Raw genomic sequence first — 27,500 nt, 5'->3', positions numbered from 1 at the left:
GTTCTTAAATGACACCATTGTTGTTAAATGACACCATTGTGGAATGAAACATGTAACGTAATGACACCATTGTTGTTAAATGACACCATTGTTGTTAAATCATTGTTGTAAATGAAACATGTAACTTAATGACACCATTGTTGTTACATGACACCATTGTTGTTGAATGAAACATGTAACTTAATGACACCATTGTTGAATGAAACATGTAACTTAATGACACCATTGTTGTTAAATGAAACATGTAACTTAATGACACCATTGTTGTTAAATGACACCATTGTTGTTAAATGAAACATGTAACTTAATGACACCATTGTTGTTAAATGAAACATGTAACTTAATGACACCATTGTTGTTAAATGACACCATTGTTGTTAAATGAAACATGTAACTTAATGACACCATTGTTGTTAAATGACACCATTGTTGTTAAATTTAAGTGGGACTACAGTATCACATGACCTAATCAAATGACGTAGGTGGGAGATATATTTTAGCCACAGACCGTCCCACTCGTGCACGCCTCACCATTGCTGCGTTGTGAAATATACCGTATGAATATGGAATGGTAAATACTCTGTTTTTATACTGGCTGCGTTGCCAGGTTGGGGGGTTCAGGTTGGCTAACACTGTGACCAGGGTTCCCCTTAAGGGGGGGGGTTGACAAAACACAACACTCTCTCTCTCACACACACACACACACACACACACACACACACACACACACACACACACACACACACACACACACACATATAAACGGCTAACAGGGTGGCCGATGGAACACACACATACAGCTCTCCGTCCGTCCCAATTTCCCTTCAGCTGAAGGTTGCATTTCTCTCTTGCAATTTCCAAACGCCTGAAGGTACCACGTTCATCTGTACAAACAATAGTACGCAAGTATAAACACCATGGGACCACGCAGCCGTCATACCGCTCAGGAAGGAGATGCGTTCTGTCTCCTAGAGATGAACGTACTTTGGTGTGAAAAGTGCAAATCAATCCCAGAACAGCAGCAAAGGACCTTGTGAAGATACTGGAGGAAACAGGTACAAAAGTATCTATATCCACAGTAAAACAAGTCCTATATCGACATAACCTGAAAGGAAGAAGCCACTGCTCCAAAACCGCCATAAAAAAACCAGACTACGGTTTGCAACTGCACATGGAGACAAAGATCGTACTTTTTGGAGAAATGTCCTCTGGTCTGATGAAACAAAAATAGAACTGTTTGGCCATAATGACCATCGTTATGTTTGGAGGGAAAAGGGGAGGCTTGCAAGCCAAAGAACACCATCCCAACCATGAAGCACGGGGGTGGCAGCATCATGTTGTGGGGGTGCTTTGCTGCTGGAGGGACTGGTGCACTTCACAAAATAGATGGCATCATAAGGATGAAAATGTATGTGGATATATTGAAGCAACATCTCAAGACATCAGTCAGGAAGTTAAAGCTTGGTTGCAAATGGGTCTTCCAAATAGACAATGACCCCAAGCATACTTCCAAAGTTGTGGCAAAATGGCTTAAGGACAACAAAGTCAAGGTATTGGAGTGGCCATCACAAAGCCCTGACCTCAATCCTATAGAACATTTGTGGGCAGAACTGAAAAGGCGTGTGCGAGCAAGGAGGCCTACAAACCTGACTCAGTTACACCAGCTCTGTCAGAAGGAATGGGCCAAAATTCAGCCAACTTATTGTGGGAAGCTTGTGGAAGGCTACCCAAAACGTTTGACCCAAGTTAAACCATTTAAAGGCAATGCTACCAAATACTAATTGAGTGTATGCAAACTTCTGACCCACTGGGAATGTGATGAAAGAAATAAAAGCTGAAATAAATCATTCTCTACTATTATTCTGACATTTCACATTCTTAAAATAAAGTGGTGATCCTAACTGACCTAAGACAGGGCATTTTTACTAGGATTAAATGTCAGGAATTGTGAAAAACTGAGTTTAAATGTATTTGGCTAAGGTGTATGTAAACTTCCGACTTCAACTGTATATACAGTGCTGTAACGATGTGCAAATGGTTAAAGTACAAAAGGGACAATAAATAAACATAAATATGGGTTGTATTTACAATGGTGTTTGTCCTTCACTGGTTGACCTTTTCTTGTGGCAACAGGTCATAAATCTTGCTGCTGTGATGTCACACTGTGGTATTTCACCCAGTAGATATGGGAGTTTATCAACATTTTATTTGTTTTCTAATTCTTTGTGTATCTGTTTTATCTGAGGGAAATATGTGTCTCTAATATGGTCATACATTTAGCAGGAGGTTAGGAAGTGCAGCTCAGTTTCCATCTCATTTTGTGGGCAGTGTTGCACATAGCCTGTCTTCTCTTGAGAGCCAGGTCCGCCTGCGGCGGCCTTTCTCAATAGCAAGGCTATGCTCACTGAGTCTGTACATAGTCAAGGATTTTCTTAATTTTGGGTCAGTCACGGTGGTCAGGTATTCTGCCACTGTGTACTATCTGTTTAGGGACAGATAGCATTCTAGTTTGCTGAGTTTTTTTTGTGGATTATTTGAAGTGTGTCGAATAGTTATCGTTTTGCTTTCTCATAATTTAGTTGGGTCTAATTGTGTTTCTTTTCTTCGGACGTTTATAAGAAATCCCGCTATGACCTCATACGAACCATTAATACAGGACTAAGATCCTACTACACCGGCTCTGACGCTTGTCGGATGCAAACTATTATGGACTACAAAGGGAAACCCAACCGCGAGCTGCCCAATGAAGCGAGCCTACCAGACGGGCTAAATGCCTTTAATGCTCGCTTCGAGGCAAGCGTCACTGAACCATACATGAGAGCACCAGCTGTGATCACGCTCTCCTTAGCCGATGTGAGCATGACCTTTAAACAGGTCAACATTCACAAAGCCGCAGGGCCAGATGGATTACCAGGACATGTACTCAGAGCATGCGCTGACCTACTGGCAAGTGTCTTCACTGTCATTTTCAACCTCTCCCTGACTGAGTCTGTAATACCAACATGTTTCAAGCAGACCACCATAGTGCCTGTGCCCAAGAACACTAAGGTAACCTGTCTAAATGATTACCGCCCCGTAGCACTCACGTCTGTAGTCATGAAGTGCTTTGAAAGGCTGGTCATGGTTCACATCAACACCATTATCCCAGAAACCCTAGACCCACTCCAATTTGCATACCGCCTCAACAGATCCACAGATGATCCAAACGCATTCCACACTGCCCTATCCCACCTGGACAAAAGGAATACCTATGTGAGAATGCTGTTCATTGACTACAGCTCAGCGTTCAACACCATAGTTCCCACAAAGCTCATCAATAAGCTAAGGACCCTGGGACTAAACACCTCCCTCTGCAACTGGATCCTGGACTTCCTGACGGGCCGCCCCCAGGTGGTGAGGGTAGGTAATAACACATCCACCACGCTGATCCTCAACACGGGGGCCCCCCAGGGGTGCGTGCTCAGTCCCCTCCTGTACTCCCTGTTCCTTCATGACTGCATGGCCAGGCACGACTCCAACACCATCATTAAGTTTTCTGACGACACAACAGTGGTAGGCCTGATCACCGACAACGATGAGACGGCCTCTAGGGAGGAGGTCAGAGACCTGGCCGTGTGGTGCCAGGATAACAACCTCTCCCTCAACGTGATCAAGACAAAGGAGATGATTGTGGACTACAGGAAAAGGAGGGCCGAACAGGGCCCCATTCACATCGACGGGGCTGTAGTGGAGCGGGTCGAGAGATTCAAGATCCTTGGTGTCCACATCACCAACAAACTAGCATGGGTCCTCAGATCCTCAAGAAGTTCTACAGCTGCACCATCGAGAGCATGCTGACCGGTTGCATTAGCTGGTATGGCAACTGCTCAGCATCTGACCGCAAGGCGCTACAGAGGGTAGTGCATATGGCCCAGTACATCACTGGGGCCAAGCTTCCTGACATCCAGGACCTATATACTAGGCGGTGTCAGAGGAAGGCCCAAAAAATTGGCAAAGACTCCAGTCACCCAAGTCATAGACTGTTCTCTCTGTTCAAAATATTTTATTAGATGTTCTATGTATCTTTCTCTATTTATCTCTCTTTTTCTGTAGGTCTCTATCTGACACCACCATTTTCTGTCATTTTGGTTTGTAGTGAAACATCTGTTTTTATGATTTGAAGATGTACCAAAAGATTTTGTTATTGGTTTATTGTACCTTATTAACTTCTCTTGGGTAGGGGGCAGTATTTTCACGGCCGGATGAAAAACGTACCCAAATTAAACTGCCTACTACTCGGGCCCAGAAACTAGAATATGCATATTATTAGTAGATTTGGATAGAAAACACTCTGAAGTTTGTAAAACTGTTTAAATGATGTCTGTGAGTATAACAGAACTCATATGGCAGGCAAAAACCTGAGAAAAATCCAACCAGGAAGTTGAAAATCTGAGGCTGTAGTTTTTTTTAATTAATTCCCTTTCCAAACTACAGTGACTTAGGGGTCATTTTGCACTTCCTAAGGCTTCCACTAGATGTCAACAGTCTTTAGAAAGTTGTTTGAGGCTTCTATGGTGAATTTTGAGGGAATAACAGCCGGTTCAAGCAGTGGACTGTCTGACGTCATGTAGTTACTTCATGCGCGTTCACGCATGGCTAGCATTTGTTATTTTTCTTCTGTAATGAATACGCTATTGTCCGGTTGGAATATTATCGATTATTTATGTTAAAAACACCCTAAGGATTGATTGTAAACATCGTTTGACATGGCTTTTCTTGTTTTTCTTTCACTGTAAAGCCTTTTTGAAATCGGACAATGTGGTTGCATTAAGGAGAAGTGTATCTTTAAAATGGTGTAAAATAGTCGTATGTTTGAGAAATTTGAATTATGAGGTTTTGAATTTGCCGCCTTGCTATTTCACTGGCTATTGGGAGTGTGTCCCGCAGGTGGGACGGTCACGTCCCACATACCCAAGAGAGGTTAACTGTCATACACAGCGCCTTCAGAAAGTATTCACACCCCTTGTCTTTTTACACATTTTGTTTTATTTTAGCCTGAATTTAAAATGGGTGAAATGTAGATGTTTTTGTCTCTGGTCTACACACAATATTCCATAATGTCAAAGTGGAATTATGTTTTTAGATTAATTTATTTTTACAAATTAATAAAAAATAAAAAAAGCTGACATGTTTTGAGTCAATAAGTATTCAACCCCTTTGTTATGGCAAGCCTACCTTGGCCTAAAGTTCAGGCGTAAAACTTTGCTTAACCATTCATGTAATAAGTTGCGTGGACTCTGTGTGCAATAACAGTGTTTATTAACATGATTTTTTAATGACCACCTCATCTCTGTACCCCACACATACAATTATCTGGAAGTTCCCTCAGTTGATCAGTGAATTTCAAACACAGATTCAACCACAAAAACCAGGGAGGTTTTCCAATGTCTCGCAAAGAAGGGCACCTATTGGTAGATGGGTAAAAATCTGACATTGAATATCCCTTTGAGGATGGTGAAGTTATTAATTACACTTTGGATGGTGTATCAATACACCCAGTCACTACAAAGATACAGGCGTCCTTCCTAACTCAGTTGCTGGAGAGGAAGGAAACCGCTCTGGGATTTCACCATGAGGCCAATGGTGACTTTAAAACAGTTACAGAGTTTAATGGCTGTGATAGGAGAGAACTGAGGATGGATCAACAACTTTGTAGTTACTCCACAATACTAACCTAAATGACAGAGTGAAAAGAAGGAAGCCTCTCCAGAATAACAAATATTCCAAAACATGCATCCTGTTCGCAATAAGGCACTAAAGTAATACTGCAAAAAATTATGTAAAGCAATTAATTTTTTCTCCTGAATAAAAAGTTGTATGTTTAGGGCAAATCCAATACAACACATCGCTGAGTACCACTCTCCATATTTTCAAGCATAGTGGTGGCTGCATCATGTTATGGGTATGCTTGTAATCGTTAAAGACTGGGGAGTTTTTCAGGATAAAAAAAAGGAATGGAGCTAAGCTAAAAATCCTAGAGGAAAACCTGGTTCAGTCTGCTTTCCACCAGACACTGGGAGATGAATTCACCTTTCAGCAGGACAATAACCTACAACACAAGGCCCAATCTACACTGGAGTTGCTAACCAAGAAGTCAGTAAATGTTCCTGAGTGACCAAGTTACAGTTTTGACATAAATCCATTTGAAAATCTATGGCAAGACCTGAAAATGTTTGTCTAGCAATGATCAACAACCAATTTAACAGAGCTTTAACAATTTTAAAAGGAATAATGTTGTGCAAATGTTGCACAATCCAGGTGTGGAAAGCTCTTAAAGACTTACCCAGAAAGACTCACGGCTATAATCGCTGTCAAAGGTGCTTCTACAAAGTATTGACTCAGGGGTGTGAATACTTATGTAAATTAGATATTTCTGAATTTCATTTTTCAATAAATTTGCTCAAATTTCTAAAAACATGTTTTCACTTTGTCATTATTGTGTGTAGATTGGGTGAGACTTTTTTTATTGTTTTAATCCATTTGGAATGTAGGCTTTAACACGACAAAATGTGGAATAAAGTCGAGGGATGTGAATACTGTCTGAAGGCGCTGTACCTGTCTCTTTCCTTTACCTTCTCTCCCCCCTCGCTCTCAACCAATCTCTCCAGACTCCGTCCTGTTTGCTGCGCTGTCTCCTAATGTTCTCTCTCTCTCTACCCCCCCCCCCCCCATCCCGCCCTTCATCTCTCTTCTCTCCAGCTCTGATCCTGAGGAACCTGGGTCCCCATACCTCCCTGGAGTCCATCCTGTCTACTCTGGCTCCCTTCGCTACTCTGTCGCCTTCTAATGTTCGACTGATCAAAGACAAACAGACACAACTCAACCGTGGCTTCGCTTTCCTACAGCTGTCTACTATAGTGGTGAGGAGATACCTACAGCTGTCTACTATAGTGGTGAGGAGATACCCGCTGTAGTGGTGAGGAGATACCCACTGTAGTGGTGAGGAGATACCTACAGCTGTCTACTATAGTGGTGAGGAGATACCTACAGCTGTCTACTATAGTGGTGAGGAGATACCTACAGCTGTCTACTATAGTGGTGAGGAGATACCTGCTGTAGTGGTGAGGAGATACCTGCTGTAGTGGTGAGGAGATACCTACAGCTGTCTACTATAGTGGTGAGGAGATACCTACAGCTGTCTACTATAGTGGTGAGGAGATACCTACTGTAGTGGTGAGGAGATACCTACAGCTGTCTACTATAGTGGTGAGGAGATACCTACAGCTGTCTACTATAGTGGTGAGGAGATACCTGCAGCTGTCTACTATAGTGGTGAGGAGATACCTGCAGCTGTCTACTATAGTGGTGAGGAGATACCTACAGCTGTCTACTATAGTGGTGAGGAGATACCTGCTGTAGTGGTGAGGAGATACCTGCTGTAGTGGTGAGGAGATACCTACAGCTGTGGTGAGGAGATACCTACAGCTGTCTACTGTAGTGGTGAGGAGATACCTGCTGTAGTGGTGAGGAGATACCTACAGCTGTGGTGAGGAGATACCTACAGCTGTCTACTGTAGTGGTGAGGAGATACCTACAGCTGTGGTGAGGAGATACCTACAGCTGTCTACTGTAGTGGTGAGGAGATACCTGCTGTAGTGGTGAGGAGATACCTACTGTAGTGGTGAGGAGATACCTACAGCTGTGGTGAGGAGATACCTACAGCTGTCTACTATAGTGGTGAGGAGATACCTACTGTAGTGGTGAGGAGATACCTACAGCTGTAGTGGTGAGGAGATACCTACTGTAGTGGTGGGGAGATACCTACTGTAGTGGTGAGGAGATACCTACAGCTGTCTACTATAGTGGTGAGGAGATACCTACAGCTGTCTACTATAGTGGTGAGGAGATACCTACTGTAGTGGTGAGGAGATACCTACAGATGTCTACTATAGTGGTGAGGAGATACCTACAGCTGTAGTGGTGAGGAGATACCTACTGTAGTGGTGAGGAGATACCTACTGTAGTGGTGAGGAGATACCTACTGTAGTGGTGAGGAGATACCTACAGCTGTCTACTATAGTGGTGAGGAGATACCCACTGTAGTGGTGAGGAGGTACCTACTGTAGTGGTGAGGAGATACCTACAGATGTCTACTATAGTGGTGAGGAGATACCTACAGCTGTAGTGGTGAGGAGATACCTACTGTAGTGGTGAGGAGATACCTACAGCTGTCTACTATAGTGGTGAGGAGAAACCTACAGCTGTCTACTATAGTGGTGGGGAGATACCTACTGTAGTGGTGAGGAGATACCTACTGTAGTGGTGAGGAGATACCTACAGCTGTCTACTGTAGTGGTGGGGAGATACCTACTGTAGTGATGAGGAGATACCTACTGTAGTGGTGAGGAGATACCTACAGCTGTCTACTGTAGTGGTGAGGAGATACCTACTGTAGTGGTGAGGAGATACCTACTGTAGTGGTGAGGAGATACCTACAGATGTCTACTATAGTGGTGAGGAGATACCTACTGTAGTGGTGAGGAGATACCTACTGCAGTGGTGAGGAGATACCTACAGCTGTCTACTATAGTGGTGAGGAGATACCTACAGCTGTAGTGGTGAGGAGATACCTACAAGCTGATAGTGGTGAGGAGATACCTACAGCTGTAGTGGTGAGGAGATACCTACTATAGTGGTGAGGAGATACCTACAGCTTGTCTACTAGTAGTGGTGAGGAGATACCTACAGCTGTAGTGGTGAGGAGATACCTACAGATGTCTACTATAGTGGTGAGGAGATACCTACTATAGTGGTGAGGAGATACCTACAGCTGTCTACTGTAGTGGTGAGGAGATACCTGCAGTTGTCTACTGTAGTGGTGAGGAGATACCTACAGCTGTCTACTATAGTGGTGAGGAGATACCTACAGCTGTCTACTATAGTGGTGAGGAGATACCGCAGTTGTCTACTGTAATGGTGAGGAGATACCTACAGCTGTCTACTATAGTGGTGAGGAGATACCTACGCTGTAGTGGTGAATAGATACCTACAGCTGTCTACTGTAGTGGTGAGGAGATACCTACAGCTGTCACGTGGGTGAGGAGATACCTACAGCTGTCTACTGTAGTGGTGAGGAGATACCTACAGCTGTGTGGGCGGGTACCTACGCTGAGTGGTGAGGAGATACCTACAGCTGTAGTGGTGAGGAGATACCTGCAGTTGTCTACTGTAGTGGTGAGGAGATACCTGCAGTTGTCTACTGTAGTGGTGAGGAGATACCTACAGCTGTCTACTGTAGTGGTGAGGAGATACCTACAGCTGTAGTGGTGAGGAGATACCTACAGCTGTCTACTGTAGTGGTGAGGAGATACCTACAGCTGTAGTGGTGAGGAGATACCTACTATAGTGGTGAGGAGATACCTACAGCTGTCTACTGTAGTGGTGGGGAGATACCTACAGCTGTGGTGAGGAGATACCTACTGTAGTGGTGAGGAGATACCTACAGCTGTCTACTGTAGTGGTGGGGAGATACCTACAGCTGTCTACTGTAGTGGTGAGGAGATACCTACAGCTGTAGTGGTGAGGAGATACCTACAGCTGTAGTGGTGAGGAGATACCTACAGCTGTAGTGGTGAGGAGATACCTGCAGCTGTATTCTCAGAGCTGTGTGTGTGCGGGTGTTGCAGGAAGCATCTCAGCTTCTCCAGATCCTCCAGGCCTTACAGCCAGCTCTCTCTATAGATGGGAAGGCCATCGCTGTGGAGTTCGCCAAGGGATCCAAACGGTACACACACACACACACACACACACACACACACACACACACACACACACACACACACACACACACACACACACACACACACACACACGTCATGTTCTTCTATCCTCGTGGGGACCTAAAATTAATTTCCATTGAAAGTCCTATTTTCCCGTAACCCTAACTGTAACCCTAAGCTTAAAATAGTCTTTGTCCTCATTGTTCTCCACCATGGATAATTTCCCTTGTTTTATTATCCTTGTGGGGAATTTTAGGATAGAATGACCAACAGATGCATTCAGAAAGTATTCATACACCTTGACACATCCCAGAAAGACAGTATAAAAACATGTTTTTATACATTTTATTGAAAATTAAATACATAAATATCTCATTTACATATACGTTTCCACACCCCTGAGTCAATATTTTGTAGAAGCACTTTTTTGGCGGCGATTACAGCCGTGTGTCTTTCTGGTTAAGTCTATCATGCTGACCAGACCACCTCCTCTCGCGTTATCGTGCGTTATCGTGCGCACGTTGGTTTTGTCTATCGCCACCACAGGTGTTCATGAGACGCAGGTTAGAAATACAAAAACTAACTGTGAACCAACTAGTGTTACGTTCCCCAGCAAGAAAACCAAAAATGGCGCTCAAACAGAAGGGTGAACTGACATAGAATCACTTACCAACAACCAAAACGGAAGGGGTTCTGAAAGACACTCATGGGGGGATGGGGGGGGGGGTGTCCACTGAAAGTTCATTAGCAACAACAACTGGGACCTTTAAGACACCCACCATGAACGCCCACTAAATTTGCCCAAGAAGAGACAAAGAAAAAGAGAATCCCACACCAACCATAAAGACAGGAAGCAAACCAAAAAGGCGGAGCAAAAATGAAACCAGGGAAATCTCGATAAAGGATTGTTCGTCTAGAAATCAAAATAGGGCGTGCCAACTAAAGAGTTTAACCCTCCACGTCTATCAAAACAGCTGGAGCACCTGGGCCAGCCACTCTTAAATATCACCTGGGGCCAGCCACTCTTAAATATCACCTGGGGCCAGCCACTCTTAAATATCACCTGGGGCAAGCCACTCTTAAATATCACATGGGGCCAGCCACTCTTAAATATCACCTGGGGCCAGCCACTCTTAAATATCACCTGGGGCCAGCCACTCTTAAATATCACCTGGGGCCAGCCACTCTTAAATATCACCTGGGGCCAGCCACTCTTAAATATCACCTGGGGCCAGCCACTCTTAAATATCACCTGGGGCCAGCCACTCTTAAATATCACCTGGGGCCAGCCACTCTTAAATATCACCTGGGGCCAGCCACTCTTAAATATCACCTGGGGCAAGCCACTCTTAAATATCACCTGGGGCCAGCCACTCTTAAATATCACCTGGGGCCAGCCACTCTTAAATATCACCTGGGGCAAGCCACTCTTAAATATCACCTGGGGCCAGCCACTCTTAAATATCACCTGGGGCCAGCCACTCTTAAATATCACCTGGGGCCAGCCACTCTTAAATATCAACTGGGGCCAGCCACTCTTAAATATCAACTGGGGCCAGCCACTCTTAAATATCACCTGGGGCCAGCCACTCTTAAATATCACCTGGGGCCAGCCACTCTTAAATATCAACTGGGGCCAGCCACTCTTAAATATCACCTGGGGCCAGCCACTCTTAAATATCACCTGGGGCCAGCCACTCTTAAATATCACCTGGGGCCAGCCACTCTTAAATATCACCTGGGGCCAGCCACTCTTAAATATCACCTGGGGCCAGCCACTCTTAAATATCACCTGGGGCCAGCCACTCTTAAATATCACCTGGGGCCAGCCACTCTTAAATATCACCTGGGGCCAGCCACTCTTAAATATCACCTGGGGCCAGCCACTCTTAAATATCACCTGGGGCCAGCCACTCTTAAATATCACCTGGGGCCAGCCACTCTTAAATATCACCTGGGGCCAGCCACTCTTAAATATCACCTGGGGCCAGCCACTCTTAAATATCACCTGGGGCCAGCCACTCTTAAATATCACCTGGGGCCAGCCACTCTTAAATATCACCTGGGGCCAGCCACTCTTAAATATCACCTGGGGCCAGCCACTCTTAAATATCACCTGGGGCCAGCCACTCTTAAATATCACCTGGGGCCAGCCACTCTTAAATATCACCTGGGGCCAGCCACTCTTAAATATCACCTGGGGCCAGCCACTCTTAAATATCACCTGGGGCCAGCCACTCTTAAATATCACCTGGGGCCAGCCACTCTTAAATATCACCTGGGCCAGCCACTCTTAAATATCACCTGGGGCCAGCCACTCTTAAATATCACCTGGGGCCAGCCACTCTTAAATATCACCTGGGGCCAGCCACTCTTAAATATCACCTGGGGCCAGCCACTCTTAAATATCACCTGGGGCCAGCCACTCTTAAATATCACCTGGGGCCAGCCACTCTTAAATATCACCTGGGGCCAGCCACTCTTAAATATCACCTGGGGCCAGCCACTCTTAAATATCACCTGGGGCCAGCCACTCTTAAATATCACCTGGGGCCAGCACAGGCGAAACACAGACTAACGAGGTGACACCAATCGGTGAGTCTTACGTGCTAACGAGCTATACGTGCTAAAGTCCAACCTCAAAACATAAATGGAAAAACCTGTAACACCTTCTGTTAGCGGTTTACTCACCACCGCACCAACAGAAAACACCTCCCATTGTACAACTTTAGAAACCTAAATGCGTCCGAACTTAAATGCGTCTGTTTACTGGCTGTAAACAATGAAATATACAGTACCATTCAAAAGTTTGGACACACCTACTCATTCAAGGGTTTTTCTTAGTGTTCATTTGTAACCGATTCAGGAAACTAGGCGTATGTCGCAAGTCACGACTTCACATGAGAGCCTTTTAGACAAAAAAAAAATGTTTTTTTTGGGGGGCAGAAATACCTTCTGGAACATGTGAACTTTCATGTGCCTTAATATCAAACTTGTATGCCGTCTGTAAATACGAATAAATTTGTTAAATTACGAGCCTAGTTGGTTTAGCCACAGGGAAAAAGTCAGCAACCTTCCCGCTAGCAATGATTGGCTGAGATAATAAGTGGGCTAGACATGCCGAGAGATGAGTTTGGATTGGTCTACTGTGTTGCGTCTTGTGTCTATAAAATTAGCTGCTCGTTATGCGTAAATAATCCTTTCTACTGCAGTTTTTTTTTACTAAAGATATAATGTTAGCCATTGAGAACTGCAAATATGTTGTTGCTACTGCTCTCAATAACATTGCTGCCCTGAATTTATCAGGCGCTATCGACAAAAGGTCAGTGGGAAAATGTCGTGATGGACTACTTTCTGCATGACGCTCGTGCCATGCAATGCTGACTCTCTCTCACTCTGAAAATAACACATTTTGAAATCAGTGGAACACAACGGACCGAACAAGCTGTGCAAACTAAACAGAAACGACACAGGATGTCTGATAAAAATGGGTTGCAGTTTTCCGTGAAGCTTTCATCCATGTATACAGGTAAGAGTCTAGCTACAGATTCAGATATTATATGTTTCTAATGTTGTCAGAAAAGTTGTTTTCATTCCAAGTTAAAACTTGCTGTTAGCTAGCCAGCTGGAGTTCGATGGCTGGCTTTCTAACTAACATTGAATAACTAACGTTATTTAGTTTGCTATGACAATCGGTTTGTATTGCTAGTAACGTTACTCTATGGATTGGGATTATAGTTCATTTTTTAGCTAGCTAACGTTTAGCTAGCTAAACAAAAGACCCAAAGTTAAAGCTTGCTTAAAAAAAAAAAGATAAAGCTTCCTGTTAGCTAGCCAACGTTAGCTGAGGTTAGGTGGCTGGCTTGCTAGCTAACATTAACTAATGTGTGTGTAACGTTTGTGATTTTGTTTTCTCAGAATGACATTTCGCATAGCTAGTTATGGCTTAATGTTAGCTAGCTAACATTGAACTTATTGGTTAACTTTAGCTAGCTGTGACAATCGGTTTGTATTGCTAGTGAAAGCTTGCTGTTAGCTAGCCAGCTGACATTAGAAGGCTGGCTAGCTAGCTAACATTACCTGTATGAACTGTGTGTAGTGACGTTATCTCAGAATGCCATTTCGCATCTATTGTATAATAATGCAAAAATATTTGTATCTGGAATTTGTCTTTCAGCATCAATCAGCAGAACACTCCTGACTCTAATCCACCAGTCGTCAAAAAGAGAGCTGGCCCAAGCAAGCAAAGGCAGCAGCCCAGTCATCTTCATGCACCATTTCTTCACCAACTACGGAGTTGTGGAAACACGTGTGGACCTGAATTGTGATAACTGCAGTGGCCAAAACAAGAACAAGTTTGTGCTCTGGTATTGTACCTGGTGGACCATGCCACAAGCTGCACTACAGTCTGGACCTTCACTTCCTGATCACAGGCCACTCCAAGTTTGCCCCCTGACTGGTGCTTCGTTCTCATCAAGCAGTGCTTCAGAAAGACCAGAGTGAACACTATGTCTGATATTGCTGGTGTTGTGAAGGACAGCACTGTAACAGGGGTCCACATCCCACAGCTGGTTGGACTGGAGGATGGTACGGTGCTGGTGGAAAGCTATGGCTGGCAACAACACCTGACTCCGTACTTCAGGCCGCTGCCACAGATCAAGCATTACCAGCACTTCAGGTAAAAAAAAATAATATTTTCATTGTATGAGGTTATTCCTCTTATCTAAACTTGGGAGGTGAATTGATGTTATGCAGGGTTGTAATGTCTTGTCTATTTTATTTGTTATTTCCTGTTTTACAGTTTCGATGCTCTGGAGCCTGGTGTTGTCGCCAAGGAGAGTTCGGACTGTCGGGACCAGGTTTCAGCTGCTGAGCAACGCTGACATCCTTCCTCCTATAGACGGTCTGCCTGTACAAGCACCACCTGGACTGGACACAGCGAGACAAACTATATTTTTGAGAAGATCAGGGAGTTTGTGACGAGTCATCAGCACTATCTGCAGATGAACTTGGTACCTTCAGACGTTTGGAAATTGCTTCAAAGGATGAACCAGATTTGTGGAGGTCTACAAATTTTGTTTCTGAGGTCTTGGCTGATTTCTTTTGATTTTCCCATGATGTCAAGCAAAGAGGCACTGAGTTTGAAGGTAGACCTTGAAATACAATTGTTGGAAAAATTACTTGTGTCATGCACAAAGTAGATGTCCTAACCAACTTGCAAAAACGACATTTTGTTAACAAGAAATTTGTGGAGTGGTTGTATACAGTTGAAGTTGGAAGTTTACATACACTAAGTTGACTGTGCCCTTAAACAGCTTGGAAAATTCCAGAAAATTATGTCATGGCTTTAGAAGCTTCTTCATTGACCTCATCCCGTCAGTAGAGGATGCCTGGTTATTCTTTAAAAGTGCCTTCCTCACCATCTTAAATAAGCCCCTTTAAGGACTTTGTTGTCCTTAAGCCATTTTGCCACAACTCTGGAAGTATGCTTGGGGTCATTGTCCATTTGGAAGACCGATTTGCGACCAAGCTTTAACTTCCTGACTGATGTCTTGAGATGTTGCTTCAATATATCCGCATAATTTTCCGTCCTCATGATGCCATCTATTTTGTGAAGTGCACCAGTCCCTCCTGCAGCAAAGCACCCCCACAACATGATGCTGCCACCCCCGCGCTTCACGGATGGGATGGTGTTCTTCGGCTTGCAAGCCTCCCCCTTTTTCCTCCAAACATAACAATGGTCATTATGGCCAAACAGTTCTATTTTTGTTTCATCAGACCAGAGGACATTTCTCCAAAAAGTACGATCTTTTTCCCCATGTGCAGTTGAAAACCATAGTCTGGCTTTTTTATGGCGGTTTTGGAGCAGTGGCTTCTTCCTTGCTGAGCGGCCTTTCAGGTTATATAGGACTCGTTTTACTGTGGATATAGATACTTTTGTACCTGTTTCCTCCAGCATCTTCACAAGGTCCTTTGCTTTTGTTCTGGGATTAATTTGTACTTTTCGCACCAAAGTGCGTTCATCTCTAGGAGACAGAACATGTCTCCTTCCTGAGCAGTATGACGGCTGCGTGGTCCCATGGTGTTTATACTTGCGTACTATTGTTTGTACAGATGAACGTGGTACCTTCAGGTGTTTGGAAATTGCTCCCAATGGTGAACCAGACTTGTGGAGGTCTACAATTGTTTTTCTGAGGTCTTGGCTGATTTATTTTGATTTCTCCATGATGTCAAGCAAAGAGGCACTACGTTTGAAGGTAGGCATTGAAATACATCCACAGGTACACCTCCAATTAACTCAAATTATGTCAATTAGCCAATCAGAAGCTTCTAAAGCCATGACATCATTCTCTGGAATTGTCCAAGCTGTTTAAAGGCACAGTCAACTTAGTGTATGTAAACTTCTGACCCACTGGAATTGTGATACAGTGAATTATAAGTGAAATAATCTGTCTGTAAATAATTGTTGGAAAAATGACTTGTGTCATGCACAAAGTAGATGTCCTAACTGACTTGCCAAAACTATAGTTTGTTAACAAGAAATTTGTGGAGTGGTTGAAAAACAAGTTTTAATGATTCCAACATAAGTGTATGTAAACTTCCGACTTCAACTGTCTACCCAAAACGTTTGACCCAAGTTAAACAATTTAAAGGCAATGCTACCAAATACTAATTGAGTGTATGTAAACTTCTGACCCACTGGGAATGTGATGAAAGAAATAAAAGCTGAAATAAATCATTCTCTCTACTATTATTCTGAGATTTCACATTTTTAAAATAAAGTGGTGATCCTAACTGACCTAAGACAGGGCATTTTTACTAGGATTAAAAGTCAGGAATTGTGAAAAAGTGAGTTTAAATGTATTTGGCTAAGGCGTATGTAAACTTCGACTTCAACTGTAAATTATCAAGCATTTCACACATATTATCCAGATACTGACTGTTAGCACTTAGTGGTCTATAGCAGCTTCCCACCAGAATGGGCTTTAGGTGAGGCAGATGAACCTGTAGCCATATTACTTCAACAGTATTTAACATGAGATCCTCTCTAATCTTTACAGGAATGTGATTCTGAATATAAAAGAGCAACGCCTCCACCATTGGCATTTCTGTATTTTCTGTAAATGTTATAACCATGTATTGCTACCACTGTATAATCAAAGGTAATGTTAATGTGGGCTATTTTTTTTTTTTTTTACACTTTTCTGGGATACTTGATAGTTTTTATTGCTTTACTGGGAAGGTTAGCAGAAGTAGACATGCTCATGTTATTTATATTGGAGCTGATAGTGCAGGGTGAGCTGCACACAGTGCAATTCCTACTAGGGTACACTGCCTCAGTGGTAACAGCATAAATCTGGTTCATAGACACATGATTACTGCATACAATAGCTGTAGGATCAACAGTGGCATACAGAGGCAGTTAGAGGGACTACATTTGGTTGCTTATATTGTGTCTAACAACACCCCTGCGATATTGTACATTTTGCTGCAGCACTACAACAACTTCAGTAATACAATGGTAGGGATTATCTGAGCTGGACTTGGATTATTGATAAGTCATCGTCTCAACGGAGCCTTGAAGTGCATAGACAGAGAGAGTCCAGGAGCCAAGAGGATTCGGATGGACTCCGTCATTCCTGTAGAGCATCTTCTGTTTCCAGAAGGTGTCAAAGTTATCTATAAAAGTTATTCCAACAGAACTACTGTAATATTTTAGCCAGGTGTGTAATGCCAGTAGCCTGCTGAATCTTTCCCACCCGTGGTCCAACGATGGTACCGGACCTGAAATTATAGTCCGCTTTTTGGAATCATTCAGTACTAGAATCATTTTTTTTTTTTAAATCTATTTTCGGGAAGTTCTGAGCTAGCTCTCCTAATGTGGTTTGACCCCACATGGACTACGACAGCGGTCGTAGAACGATCGGAAGCAGCCTTGTAATGTCCTGTACTCGTGCTCCAGGATAGCACAGAGTTATTGCCCCAGGAAACATTACATTTACATTTTAGTCATTTAGCAGACGCTCTTATCCAGAGCGACTTACAGTAGTGAATGCATACATTTCATACCATACATTTTTTTTCCTTTTTTTTTTTTTTTCCTGTGCTGGTCCCCCGTGGGAATCAAACCCACAACCCTGGCGTTGCAAACACCATGCTCTACCAACTGAGCCACAGGGAAGGCAAGAAACATGATGTTTCTTGCCATAGAACTGCCGATGACAACAGCTGGTGCAATGACTGAGGAGATCCAGGTGTTCTTTCACCTCGAGCGGTTTCGCAAACCCCTCGAAAGACCAAAGGGTGGTGGGGCCCGATGGACCCGAGCCAGCTGTAGTATTCATTGTGGATGATGAATGGGCCAGGGTCCTAGACAACCTCACGGTCTAATGAGGGGGAGAGCGCTGAAGATCTGAACCCGAGGTAGAAGCCACCGGAGAAGGAGACAGAACAGAGGACGAAGGCGCAGGTACCTCCGGATCTGATCTGTTTCTAGTCTGTGTCCGGTACAGGTTTAACATCTCCAAGGAGGCCCCCGTTGTCAGAGGATCTCTGTCAAAGTAACCCACATAAACTTCATCAAACTCCTCTGGACATTTCTCAGCAAAAAAAATGGGGGAGAGGGAAACATATTTACTCTGTTCCACAACCAGCTGCTTCCTAGGTATCGGAGTGTCAATTGTAGGAACCTCTCTTCCTTCAGCGGTCCTACAAACTAACTCACCTTTGTGATTTTCAATGGAGAGGTCAACTCAGGATGGGTTAGCGAAATCAGAATCACACAAATGTCTCGAAACGATCGACTATGGTCGACCCTAACTCTGCATGTCTATGGGGTGTCCTCTACCACCCGTAGGACTCTAACCCTAACTCTGCAGGTCTATGGGATGTCCTCTACCACCCGTAGGACTCTAACCCTTACTCTGCATGTCTATGGGGTGTCCTCTACCACCCGTAGGACTCTAACCCTAACTCTGCATGTCTATGGGATGTCCTCTACCACCCGTAGGACTCTAACCCTAACTCTGCATGTCTATGGGATGTCCTCTACCACCCGTAGGACTCTAACCCTAACTCTGCATGTCTATGGGATGTCCTCTACCACCCGTAGGACTCTAACCCTAACTCTGCATGTCTATGGGGTGTCCTCTACCACCCGTAGGACTCTTCATCCTCCTCCATCAAAACAGTATAGACTAACTCTACAGTATAGACTAACTCTGCAGTATAGACTAACTCTACAGTATAGACTAACTCTACAGTATAGACTAACTCTGCAGTATAGACTAACTCTGCAGTATAGACTAACTCTGCAGTATAGACTAACTCTACAGTATAGACTAACTCTACAGTATAGCAGTATAGACTAACTCTACAATATAGACTAACTCTACAGTATAGACTAACTCTACAGTATAGCAGTATAGACTAACTCTACAATATAGACTAACTCTACAGTATAGACTAACTCTGCAGTATAGACTAACTCTACAGTATAGACTAACTCTACAGTATAGACTAACTCTACAGTATAGCATTATAGACTAACTCTACAGTATAGACTAACTCTGCAGTATAGACTAACTCTACAGTATAGACTAACTCTGCAGTATAGCAGTATAGACTAACTCTACAGTATAGACTAACTCTACAGTATAGACTAACTCTACAGTATAGCAGTATAGACTAACTCTACAGTATAGCAGTATAGACTAACTCTACAGTATAGACTAACTCTACAGTATAGACTAACTCTACAGTATAGACTAACTCTACAGTATAGCAGTATAGACTAACTCTACAGTATAGACTAACTCTACAGTATAGACTAACTCTACAGTATAGCAGTATAGGCTAACTCTACAGTATAGCAGTATAGACTAACTCTGCAGTATAGACTAACTCTACAGTATAGACTAACTCTACAGTATAGACTAACTCTACAGTATAGACTAACTCTACAGTATAGACTAACTCTGCAGTATAGCAGTATAGACTAACTCTACAGTATAGACTAACTCTGCAGTATAGACTAACTCTACAGTATAGACTAACTCTACAGTATAGACTAACTCTGCAGTATAGCAGTATAGACTAACTCTACAGTATAGACTAACTCTGCAGTATAGACTAACTCTACAGTATAGACTAACTCTACAGTATAGACTAACTCTGCAGTATAGCAGTATAGACTAACTCTGCAGTATAGCAGTATAGACTAACTCTGCAGTATAGACTAACTCTACAATATAGACTAACTCTGCAGTATAGACTAACTCTGCAGTATAGACTAACTCTACAGTATAGACTAACTCTACAGTATAGACTAACTCTGCAGTATAGACTAACTCTACAGTAAAGACTAACTCTACAGTATAGACTAACTCTACAGTATAGCAGTATAGACTAACTCTGCAGTATAGACTAACTTTACAGTATAGACTAACTCTGCAGTATAGCAGTATAGACTAACTCTACAGTATAGACTAACTCTACAGTATAGCAGTATAGACTAACTCTACAGTATAGCAGTATAGACTAACTCTGCAGTATAGACTAACTCTGCAGTATAGACTAACTCTACAATATAGACTAACTCTGCAATATAGACTAACTCTGCAGTATAGCAGTATAGACTAACTCTACAGTATAGCAGTATAGACTAACTCTACAGTATAGCAGTATAGACTAACTCTACAATATAGACTAACTCTACAATATAGACTAACTCTGCAATATAGACTAACTCTACAGTATAGCAGTATAGACTAACTCTACAGTATAGCAGTATAGACTAACTCTGCAGTATAGCAGTATAGACTAACTCTACAGTATAGACTAACTCTGCAGTATAGACTAACTCTGCAGTATAGACTAACTCTACAATATAGACTAACTCTGCAGTATAGACTAACTCTACAGTATAGACTAACTCTGCAGTATAGCAGTATAGACTAACTCTACAATATAGACTAACTCTGCAGTATAGACTAACTCTACAGTATAGACTAACTCTACATTATAGACTAACTCTACAGTATAGCAGTATAGACTAACTCTGCAGTATAGCAGTATAGACTAACTCTACAGTATAGACTAACTCTACAATATAGACTAACTCTTGACTACTGCTTTCGAATTGGCATGTGAATCTTTGATGTCGTAATGCTTTGCAATGACGAGTAGATTCTCTTTTATACATTTATCTAGCATCTCCCATTTAGGAGTGATCCACAAATGTTTCCAACTTAAAGTCCATGGCTTAATTTTATTAGCCTGTGTGTTTATGCAACTTTCAAAAAGATTCGACCAATCGTATAACCCCTTTGGGTGGATGTCAGTGACAGAAACTCTACCACAAAAGCTTATTTTGAACAGTCAAATATCTTGGGACAGCAGAGCTTCAGAGTAGGTGATTAGAACGACTACCATACTCGTGGCGAACAAGATCCCGGACGAGCCCTCATTTTGCTATGTTCCCCAGCAAGAAAACCAAAAAATGTCAGCTATGGTTATCCAACACTGGCACTCATCCAAGTCAAGGACAGCTTTTGGTTTTAGTAATTTATTGCCACCGTTGTAACTGCTAAACTGCTTGCTGACTGTACTGCATATTTGTAGCAGGTTTACTAACCCGTTAATTCTAGTAGCTACACTATATGTACAAAAGTATGTAGACATATTAGTGGATTTGGCTATTTCAGCCACACCCGTTGCTGACAGGTGTATAAAATCAAGGACACCGCCATGCAATCTCCATAGACAAGCATTGGCAGTAGAACGGCCTTACTGAAGAGCTCAGTGATATTCAACGTGGCACCATCATAGGATGCCGCCTTTCCAACAAGTCAGTTTGTCAAATTTCTGTCCCTGCTAACGCTACCTGCCCAAATGCATAGTGCAAACTGTAAAGTCTGGTGGAGGAGGAATAATGGTCTGGGGCTGTTTTTCATGGTTCGGGCCCCTTAGTTCCAGTGAAGGGAAATCTTAACGCTACAACATACAATGATGATTCTGTGCTTCCAACTTTGTGGCAACAGTTTGAGGAAGGCCCTTTCCTGTTTAGCATGACAATGCCCCTGTGCACAAAGTGAGGTCCATACAAAAATGGTTTGTCAAGATTAGTGTGGAAGAACTTGACTGGCCTGCACAGAGCCCTGACCTCAACCCCATCGAACACCTTTGGGATGAATTGGAACGCAGACTGCGAGCCAGGACTAATCACCCAACATCCGTGCCCAACCTCACTAATGCTCTTGTGGCTGAATGGAAGCAAGTCCCCCGCAACAATGTTCCAACATCTAGTGGAAAGCCTTCCCAGAAGAGTGGAGGCTGTTATAGCAGCAAAGGGGGGGACCAACTCCATATTAATGCCTTCCCAGAAGAGTGGAGGCTGTTATAGCAGCAAAGGGGGGGACCAACTCCATATTAATGACTTCCCAGAAGAGTGGAGGCTGTTATAGCAGCAAAGGGGGGACCAACTCCATATTAATGACTTCCCAGAAGAGTGGAGGCTGTTATAGCAGCAAAGGTGGGGGACCAACTCCATATTAATGACTTCCCTGAAGAGTGGAGGCTGTTATAGCAGCAAAGGGGGGACCAACTCCATATTAATGCCTTCCCAGAAGAGTGGAGGCTGTTATAGCAGCAAAGGGGGGACCAACTCCATATTAATGACTTCCCAGAAGAGTGGAGGCTGTTATAGCAGCAAAGGGGGGACCAACTCCATATTAAAGCCCATGATTTTGGAATGAGATGTTCGACAAACAGGTGTCCACATACTTTTGGTCATGTAATGTACATTGACTATGACGTTAATATGGTGACAATGATGTAGGCTGTGTGTAGCGGTTAGCGGGTATAAAAGTGGCCCCGTGTGGCTCAGTTGGTAGAGCATGGTGTTTGCAACGCCAGGGTTGTGGGTTCGTTTCCCACGGGGGGGACCAGTACGGAGAAAAATGTATGAAATGTATGCATTCACTACTGTAAGTCGCTCTGGATAAGAGCGTCTGCTAAATGACTCAAAGGCAGCTGTTGTTTTGTGAAGTCCACAAGGGAAGGGTAAAGATGAGCGGAAAGAGAGTGTGCGTAGACGCGAGAAGGAATTTATATATACAACGAGCAAAGTGATCATGCTGTTTGTACGTAGCTGCTCGTTCTGTGTTCGCGTGTAATCAAGGGGTGTAATTAATTCCGCCGATTCTGTTGGAAAAACACACATCAAACGGAACGAAACGGGGATAAACATACATGAGTTTGTCCAATTAAAAACTCTCTTTTGCAACTGTTGGGACTAATGATTCCACCCTGGATCAGCCAGATGCAAGCCAGAGTTTGCAAGGCGGTATTGAATGTGTCACTGTCTGTCACCTTGATTACTCCAGCTTGTCTCTCGACCTGTGTGCACCTACTGTCACGTCCTGACCAGTAAAAGGGGTTATTTGTTATTGTAGTTTGGTCAGGGCGCGGGCAGGGGGGTGTTTGTTTTATGTGGTTCGGGTTTTTTTGGTTTATGTTCTACATTTTCTATTTCTATGTGTTTATCTAGTTTTTCTATTTCTATGTTGCCTCTAATTGGAGGCCATATTTAGTTGGGGTTTGTTTTCGTCGTTTGTTTTGTGTTTAAGTGTTTTTTTTCCTTCAATTAATAAATAAGAAGATGATCAATATATCCGCCGCATTTTGGTCCCCCTCCTTACGACGACCGCTACGTTATAAACTGTCATTCATAGGCTAGGTTGTAGCAACCTCATGATGGGTATGAGGGAAAATTAGAATTAAACCCATCGCTGTTACATTGAACTGGGTGAATATGAAGGACAGTATCCTAAACCCATCACTGTTACATTGAACTGGGTGAAGGACCAGTATCCCAAACCCATCGCTGTTACATTGAACTGGGTGAAGGACAGTAACCTAAACCCATCACTGTTACATTGAACTGGGTGAAGGACAGTATCCTAAACCCATCACTGTTACATTGAACTGGGTGAAGGACAGTATCCTAAACCCATCACTGTTACATTGAACTGGGTGAAGGACAGTATCATAAACCCATCACTGTTACATTGAACTGGGTGAATATGAAGGACAGTATCCTAAACCCATCACTGTTACATTGAACTGGGTGAAGGACAGTAACCTAAACCCATCACTGTTACATTGAACTGGGTGAATGACAGTATCCTAAACCCATCACTGTTACATTGAACTGGGTGAATATGAAGGACAGTATCCTAAACCCATTACTGTTACATTGAACTGGGTGAATGACAGTAACCTAAACCCATCACTGTTACATTGAACTGGGTGAAGGACCAGTATCCTAAACCCATCACTGTTACATTGAACTGGGTGAAGGACAGTATCCTAAACCCATCACTGTTACATTGAACTGGGTGAAGGACAGTATCCTAAACCCATCACTGTTACATTGAACTGGGTGAAGGACCAGTATCCTAAACCCATCACTGTTACATTGAACTGGGTGAAGGACAGTATCCTAAACCCATCACTGTTACATTGAACTGGGTGAAGGACAGTATCCTAAACCCATCACTGTTACATTGAACTGGGTGAAGGACAGTATCCTAAACCCATCACTGTTACATTGAACTGGGTGAAGGACAGTATCCTAAACCCATCACTGTTACATTGAACTGGGTGAATATGAAGGACAGTAACCTAAACCCATCACTGTTACATTGAACTGGGTGAAGGACAGTATCCTAAACCCATCACTGTTACATTGAACTGGGTGAAGGACAGTATCCTAAACCCATCACTGTTACATTGAACTGGGTGAAGGACAGTATCCTAAACCCATCACTGTTACATTGAACTGGGTGAAGGACAGTATCCTAAACCCATCACTGTTACATTGAACTGGGTGAAGGACAGTATCCTAAACCCATCACTGTTACATTGAACTGGGTGAATATGAAGGACAGTAACCTAAACCCATCACTGTTACATTGAACTGGGTGAAGGACAGTATCCTAAACCCATCACTGTTACATTGAACTGGGTGAATGACAGTATCCTAAACCCATCACTGTTACATTGAACTGGGTGAATATGAAGGACAGTATCCTAAACCCATCACTGTTACATTGAACTGGGTGAAGGACAGTATCCTAAACCCATCACTGTTACATTGAACTGGGTGAAGGACAGTATCCTAAACCCATCACTGTTACATTGAACTGGGTGAATGACAGTATCCTAAACCCATCACTGTTACATTGAACTGGGTGAAGGACAGTATCCTAAACCCATCACTGTTACATTGAACTGGGTGAATATGAAGGACAGTATCCTAAACCCATCACTGTTACATTGAACTGGGTGAAGGACAGTATCCTAAACCCATCACTGTTACATTGAACTGGGTGAATGGAATATGAATGACAGTCATCCAATATGTTGTAATAGAAATAAGGCCATTCTCATTACAATATGTCCCATCCTCCCTTATCTTAAACAGCACCAACCGCCACTGGTGAAGGCCAGTGACAAAGCATCTCAAATTAATACATTGTTTAATTCAGGCTGTAACACAACAAAATGTGGACAAAGTCAAGGGGTGTGAATACTTTCTGAAGGCGCTTTGTGTACACACACACACACACACACACACACACACACACACACACACACACACACACACACACACACACACACACACACACACACACACACACATACACACAGAAAGAGACATGACTGCCCTTGTGATCTATGGTTTCCCAGAAACAGATAAGGCTAGATTCTCCATAGTTTTTTAGTCCAGGACTTTAATCTATGGCCCATACTGTTACAGTTGAAATAGGTTTTGGGCTTGATTTTTTAAATGATTTATTTTCTTCTCTCAATCCCCCCCATCCCCCTCACTCTCTCTCACCCCTCCCTCTCTGTCCCACTCTCTCCCTCCCTCTCTCCCTTTCTCGCTCTCCCCCTCGCTCTCTCTCCCCCCCTTCCCCCTCACTCCACCCCTCCCATTCCCTCTCTCTCCCCCTCCCTCTCCCTCTCCCCCTCCCTCCCTCTCTCTCCCCCCCTCGCTCTCTCTCCCCCCCTCGCTCTCTCTCCCCTTGCCTCCTCCCCCTCGCTCCCCCCTCCCCTCCCTCTCTCTTCCCTCCCCCTCTCTCTCTCTCCCCTTTCCTCCTCCCCCTCGCTCCTCCCCTCCCTCTCTCTCCCCTCCCCCTCACTCCCCCCCCCTCTCTCCCCTTTCCTCCTCCCCCTCGCTCCTCCCCTCCCTCTCTCTCCCCTCCCTCTCCCTCCCTCTCCCCCTCTCTCTCCCCTTTCCTCCTCCCCCTCGCTCCTCCCCTCCCTCTCTCTCCCCTCCCCCTCACTCCCCCTCTCTCTCCCCCTCCCTCTCCCTCCCTCTCCCCCTCTATCTCCCCTTTCCTCCTCCCCCTCGCTCCTCCCCTCCCTCTCTCTCCCCTCCCCCTCTCTCTCCCCCCCCTCACTCCCCCTCTCTCTCCCCCTCCCCCCTCTCTCTCCCCCTCTCTCTCCCCCTCTCCTCTCTCTCCCCAGTGATGTGTTTCTGACAGATGGTAGTAGAGTGAGTGCTGCTACAGTCGCCAGTACAGCCATCGCTGCTGCACAGTGGGCCGTTACCCAGGTAACCATTCTAATAATATATAGCATCCTTACTGTAACTGTGACCTCCACTCTGTGACCTCCACTCTGTGACCTCCACTCCGTGTCCTTACTGTAACTGTGACCTCCACTCCGTGTCCTTACTGTAACTGTGACCTCCACTCTGTATCCTTCCTGTAACTGTGACCTCCACTCTGTGACCTCCACTCTGTGACCTCCACTCCGTGTCCTTACTGTAACTGTGACCTCCACTCCGTGTCCTTACTGTAACTGTGACCTCCACTCTGTATCCATACTGTAACTGTGACCTCCACTCTGTGACCTCCACTCTGTGACCTCCACTCTGTGACCTCCACTCCGTGTCCTTACTGTAACTGTGACCTCCACTCTGTGACCTCCACTCCGTGTCCTTACTGTAACTGTGACCTCCACTCTGTATCCTTACTGTAACTGTGACCTCCACTCTGTGACCTCCACTCCGTGTCCTTACTGTAACTGTGACCTCCATTCTGTATCCTTACTGTAACTGTGACCTCCACTCTGTATCCTTACTGTGACCTCCATTCTGTATCCGTACTGTAACTGTGACCTCCACTCTGTATCCTTACTGTGACCTCCACTCTGTATCCTTACTGTGATCTCCATTCTATATCCTTACTGTAACTGTGACCTCCATTCTGTATCCTTACTGTAACTGTGACCTCCACTCCGTATCCTTACTGTAACTGTGACCTCCAGTCTGTATCCTTACTGTAACTGTGACCTCCACTCTGTGACCTCCACTCTGTGATCTCCACTCCGTGTCCTTACTGTAACTGTGACCTCCACTCTGTATCCTTACTGTGACCTCCATTCTGTATCCGTACTGTAACTGTGACCTCCACTCTGTATCCTTACTGTAACTGTGACCTCCACTCTGTGACCTCCACTCTGTGACCTCCACTCCGTGTCCTTACTGTAACTGTGACCTCCACTCTGTATCCTTACTGTGATCTCCATTCTGTATCCTTACTGTAACTGTGACCTCCACTCCGTATCCTTACTGTAACTGTGACCTCCACTCTGTATCCTTACTGTGATCTCCATTCTGTATCCTTACTGTAACTGTGACCTCCACTCTGTATCCTTACTGTAACTGTG

The 27,500-nt window shown here is 43.9% G+C and overlaps 2 protein-coding genes across 2 annotated transcripts in view; both read left to right on the top strand.

The window, feature by feature from the left end:
• Window positions 1-27,500, top strand: part of LOC106591492 (RNA-binding protein 10) — an 85,406-nt gene that overhangs the window by 36,240 nt on the left and 21,666 nt on the right. Inside the window, exons 7-10 of the mRNA XM_082961516.1 lie at window positions 6,648-6,657; window positions 6,739-6,899; window positions 9,666-9,763; window positions 26,295-26,382. Of these exons, the coding sequence (XP_082817642.1) occupies window positions 6,648-6,657; window positions 6,739-6,899; window positions 9,666-9,763; window positions 26,295-26,382 (357 nt within the window). The remainder of the gene's footprint in view (window positions 1-6,647; window positions 6,658-6,738; window positions 6,900-9,665; window positions 9,764-26,294; window positions 26,383-27,500) is intronic.
• On the top strand, window positions 10,386-17,848 carry LOC145860853 (uncharacterized). The gene is made up of 3 exons (XM_082961534.1): window positions 10,386-10,404; window positions 11,399-14,436; window positions 14,560-17,848. The coding sequence occupies exons 1-2, from the start codon at window positions 10,386-10,388 to the stop codon at window positions 12,334-12,336; spliced, it is 957 nt and encodes a 318-aa protein (XP_082817660.1). The 3' UTR covers window positions 12,337-14,436; window positions 14,560-17,848.

The sequence above is a fragment of the Salmo salar genome, chromosome 15 (genome assembly GCF_965601325.2).
Source record: "Salmo salar chromosome 15, fSalSal1, whole genome shotgun sequence".
In the NCBI taxonomy this organism is placed as follows: Eukaryota; Metazoa; Chordata; class Actinopteri; order Salmoniformes; family Salmonidae; genus Salmo; species Salmo salar.
This window is presented reverse-complemented; position numbering and strand designations above follow the sequence as displayed.